We start from the raw sequence: 5,348 nt of genomic DNA, 5'->3' as shown, positions 1-5,348 counted from the left end.
GGTCTCGAGGCTGCTGAAACCGAAAGTGCTGTGCTGTGGGCAGCAGCGCCGAGATTGATTCACCTTCTCCTGTGCGGAACTCCAGCTGACCCGAGTAGGAAGCCAGACGCGCTGTAAAACATGAACGGAAGAGTGGTTTATTTGGTCGCTGAGGAAGAGATCAATCTTACCAGAGGACCCTCAGGTATGTGCGGAACGGGTCATATCTGATAGTAGGGGATTAGAGGGTGTAATTGCAGACATCTCTGCTGTTGAGCCGGATTCACCTGGCCTCGGGGCAGGCCCCAACCTAGAGGTTTCGTGCAACGCTTTGGGGTGCTTAGAGAAAATATGTTGAAATCCATCATTAACCAGATACGGATCTGAGGAATCCACCTCAAAATCCAGTCGGATGACCACAAATATATATAGTCACGAAAGGGTTCTTTCTGCAAATCGTGCTAGAAAAGCCTTTTTAAAAGTCTGCTTTTTTAGCCTGCTTATCGTGGACACCACATCCTTCCTACCGTTGCCTGTTCTATCCCTCACCCTATGAGGGACCGTTTAGTAAAATGGGAGCATAAGCGGTGTAGACTCTGAATGCATAGCCGTTTTCCTGCAGCTAGGATCCCTCCCTCGCTCCTTTGATTTCTGGGAAATTCATTTACAGTGCCAACTAGAATATTAAAGCAAAAGAGCCCTTAGAAATCTTTTATTACACAGGTTCTCAAACTTGGTTCCGCCACAAAATTTCCCAGGGCTTTAAAAAAAAAAAAAAAAAAGAAAAAAAAGAAAAAAAGTTAATTCTTATCTCCCATCTGCAGGGATTTGGATTCAGTACGGATTTTATTTATTTATTTATTTATTTAAGTTTTTTTTTATGAACACCTCATGTGATTCTGAGCAGCCAAACTGCTATCCTCTTACCCCACTGAGGCTCTTCATTAAACCGGGCTCTTGACATTACTACATTCTGCCTTCTTTCGACTTTGTTTATTTTCCTTTACAGCTATTTAGTTGATCGATTAAGAGCTTTAGCTTTGGAATTACAGTATCTGGGTTCAAATCTTGTATCTAACCGCTTACTGATTCTTTGATACTTATTGGTTCACCTAACTGATGTAAGCCTTAGGTTATCATCTCTAAAATGGGGATGGTTATAAATATACCTCACAGTGTTGTGAGAATGAAATGAGTTAATCTATGTAAAATGTTTACAATATTGCCTGACCTATGGTAAGCAGTATGTGTTTCCTACTGTTGTTATTGTTAATGCATAAATAGCTAAACTGACACAGTGGATCCTACTAATACTGTATTCCAAGAGTCTCTAATAAATCATCAGGTACTATGAGCTCCATCTCTGAAATGTTCCTGAAATTCTTTCACTCCTTTTTCCCTTGCCACCACCTAGGACAGCCCATCACCTTTTCTCACTGCAGTTCTGCAGTAGCTTAATCATCATGGATAGCTTATTCTTTATAAAATATAACTTTCAGAATTATCCATACTTTGTGTCTTTTTTTCTTTTCTTTCTTTCTTTTTCTTTTCTTTTTTGAGACAGGGTCTCACTCTGTTGCCCAGGCTGGAGTGCAGTGGCATGATCTCAGCCCACTGCAGCCTCTCCCTCTTAGGCTCAAGCAATCCTCCCACCTCAGCCTCCTGAGTAACTGGTACCATGGGTGTGCACTGCCAGGCCCGGCTAATTTTTTTGTATTTTTGGTAGAGACAATGTTTTGCTACATTGCCCAGGCTGGTCTCGAACTCCAGAGTTTAAATGATCCACCCACCTCTGCCTCCCAAAGTCCTGGGATTACACGTGTGAGCCACTGTGCCTGGCCTTCCTTTCTATTATAAAAAATTGGAAGTTGGTTTTACTTATTGTAATATAACTCATCACTAATATCATTATTAATATTATTATTATTTTTTTTAGAGACGAGGTCTCGCTTTGTTGCCCAGGCTGGTCTTGAACTCCTGGACTCAGGCAGTCCTCCTACCTTGGCTTCCCAAAGTGCTGGGATTACAGTCATGAGCCACCATGCCTGGCCTATGACTAATCTTAATGGATTAGTGTCATGGATTATGTGCGCCTAAACTTTTGTCAAAGGTTCATTTGGTATGCCCAAGTTTCTTGGATTCATTTTTTTGCTATTTTATGTAAATTTATCCTTCACGCACTGTTAATATTTATTGACTTTTGAGCTAACAGAGAGTTATTTTTAAACCAAAGTCTGTTTTTTTGTACTTCTCATCCATTGGTAACTTGTTCTCTTAGGACCAACTAAAACAATGCTAGTTCCTTTTCTGATTGCTGTCCAAGTATTTATTTAAAGGCTCTAGTTGTTCTGCTCCAGTTTTGCCTCTTTCTTCTTTATCCTAAATCTCTTCAGTTATTTTACTACCTCTCCAGATGCTTGAGATTTGATTCTTGCCTTTTGCTTAAGAATTTAATGTACTTTGACATAGTCTTTTTGCTGGGGCATCCACAGTATTTTCAGATCTCCTGTCTAAAGCAGAGCAGGACCCTGATATTATCTCTTGTTCTAAACATGAAATCTTTTAAAAATTCAATATAATTTCACTTCATTTTTTTTGGCATTTGCAGTCATAAATTTCCTAGTGTTAGTATTTTCTCAAAACATTGGCGTTAGGACAAGCTTCAAGGACTAATTAAAGGGAATAATTATATCTAGCTAGTATATTTCACCCAAAAATGGTTTGATTTCTGTATCACATATTTATTACAAATGAATGTATTTATTCACTCAGTGGCTTCCTAAATTTTCATAAGCATTTGCATGTATTAATTATGTAAGTCAGTGAACTTACTGGGAGAGTAAAGCCTCAAGTTTAGGAATGAACTTGGGTGAAAACAGTCATTTGAAATTTGGTTGGTTCAGTTAACAAGGAAATGTTTCATGTTAATCACTTATCGGAACTGGTTTCCTAGTATGTGATACTCTTCTTCTCAGAGTCTAATTCAGCTTTTCTTCTGGTATGATCATGAAGATAAATAAGGAGGAGACTGTCTCAAAATACCACTAGAAACAAAATATCACTAGAAACTAATCACCACTAGAAACTTCCACATAATTTTGGTAGTCCCATAAGGATCTTTCTTTCTATAGAAGAAATATGAAAATCCTCTAATTCTAAGTGTGCATTTCTTTTGTAGACAGCATTGTCCACTCTTTGTACAGCTGTGTACTCTGGAACCTGATGGTTTAATCAGGTCCAAGAACATGTGTGCCATTGCCCATTTATGTTCTGTCAGGGACAAGAATTGTGGATATTTCTGGTGTTTGGGCCCATATTATAAGGCAGTCGAACCTGTTCCTGACTGATCTGCTTACTGCAAGGGAAGTAATGAAATCTCGGGGAAATTATGACAATAGTGAAGAGGCAAAAGAAGCTTGACATGTATTAGGTTAGTGCAAAAGTACAATTACTTTCTTTTGTTCTCTTTTTTTTTTGAGACAGTCTCGCTCTGTCACCAGGGTGGAGTGCAGTGGCACGATCTTGGCTCACTGCAACCTCTGCCTCCCAGATTCAAGCAATTCTCCTGCCTCAGCCTCCTGAGTAGCTGAGATTACAGGTGCTTCCCACCATACCCGGGTAATTTTTGTATTTTTGGTACAGACAGGATTTCACCACGTTGACCAGGCTGGTCTTAAACTCCTGACCTCAAGTGATCCACCCACCTTGGCCTCCCAAAGTGTTGGGATTACAGGCGTGAGCCACCCCACCCAGCCATAAGTACTGCTGCTTTCAATGGCAGAACCGCAATTACTTTTGCACCAGCCTAATAGCATGAAATCTCTCCTGTTGTCTGCTTTCTCAGCTGTAAGGAGGGACTTGGGCTAGATGACTTCAGAGGTCTCTTCCATCTCCAAGAGTTCATAATTCTTTGGCTCATTCCACATGTTGTTTTATGACTCCTACCATTTGGGGCTTTGTTTGTTTTGTTTTTGTTATTTGATTCCTGCCATTTTGGACTAATAGTATGAGCTGAAGAATTTCAAAGGCAGTGGCTACAATCTCAAATGTCTTCAAGGGTTGAACAGTTTATCTTTTATCTTTTGTGGAATGCTGTTTTTTTTTTTTTTCTCTATAGGAGTCCAGCTTGATTATAGTGTCTAAGGCTCTCACTTTTTCTTTATCAAATTGAAAGTCTCTTAATGAGTCTTAAAACTCAGTTACTCTAAAAAGTATGACAAGACTCTTAATATGTTTTTTTTTTACACTGCAACAGGTAAGAGATTGTCCATAAAGACCACCTTACTGTACATTGAGTGCTATGATTAGGAATCTTATTTTTAGGTCCGAGTCCCCAATGGGTTTCAGCAAGTTGTTCCTGATATGCCATCTTTAAAGAGGGAAGAGAATATTTATTTTCTTACTTTCTTTAAAGACTTTGGAAAAGATGATGGGTTTATGGCAGTGTTTTAATAATGAATGCTAAAGGAGGTATTGTCTTTCTGGTAGTGTGCTAATTACTACATATACATATATATACCGCATATATACTATACATACATACATACTCATTTAATCTTCACAGCAACCAGTGGTAAATATTTAATCCACATTATTAGATTGGGAAATTGCCTGAGAGAGGTTAAGGACTTGCCCAGTTTCTAATGCCAGTAAATTTCAAAGGATTTTAACCCAGGTGTGTTAATTCTGCTATACCATATACTACTTTCCACGGCAGTAGCCATGTTTAAGAAGTTGACTGCCAACCTTTCCCTTGACCTTTATTTTATTATATCATGCCTTATTCCCAGAAGCATTTGAGGCATCTTAAATGACTAACACAACCTACGGTGGAAAGTTTTTATTGCTTGCTCTTGATAGAGCTGAGGGCGTATCAAGGTGAGTAACAAAAATCATGATGCCCCATTAAGTTCTATCATTTAAGCCCTTGTAGACCTGTCATAAGCTTTGGGTTTCATGCTAACTGAAACTGTTGCTAGTAGTTTTCTGATCTGTTCCTTTCTTCACATATCAAATGGATGTGAGACTAAATGCTATATCCTTGCTCTATTTTCTCTTGCTTACAAAAAGTCTCACCTTCATGGAGTTTACAATTCAATAGAGATATGATGTCCACATATGAAAAATTAAATCTCACTGCAAAGGTGCAGATAGTTAAGGAAAATGATGAGCAGGTAGTTAGTGGGAGGGCAAAGGAAATATGGAAAGGAGCATGGTAATCTGACCCTGTGTTGGGAAAGTTCAAGAATGCAACCACTGCTGAGAACCATTAAAATGGTCAATTAAAAGTTGGAACTTGTGGGTCTTCTGGAATGGACAGGCTTTAGGCTAGGGCCAGAGTCAGGGATGAGTATGGCGTAAACAATAAT

General features: G+C 39.0%; 1 protein-coding gene across 1 annotated transcript in view; it reads left to right on the top strand.

Moving 5' to 3' along the window:
- Positions 1–9: 9 nt before the first annotated feature.
- SYNJ2BP (synaptojanin 2 binding protein) overlaps positions 10–5,348 on the top strand; it is a 50,939-nt gene continuing 45,600 nt past the window's right edge. The window contains exon 1 of the mRNA XM_007987156.3: positions 10–184. Within this exon, the coding sequence (XP_007985347.1) occupies positions 121–184 (64 nt within the window). The 5' untranslated portion in view covers positions 10–120. The remainder of the gene's footprint in view (positions 185–5,348) is intronic.

The sequence above is a fragment of the Chlorocebus sabaeus genome, chromosome 24 (assembly GCF_047675955.1).
Source record: "Chlorocebus sabaeus isolate Y175 chromosome 24, mChlSab1.0.hap1, whole genome shotgun sequence".
In the NCBI taxonomy this organism is placed as follows: Eukaryota; Metazoa; Chordata; class Mammalia; order Primates; family Cercopithecidae; genus Chlorocebus; species Chlorocebus sabaeus.
The sequence above is the reverse complement of the archived record's forward strand: the minus strand, read 5'-3'. Positions and strand labels throughout refer to the sequence as shown.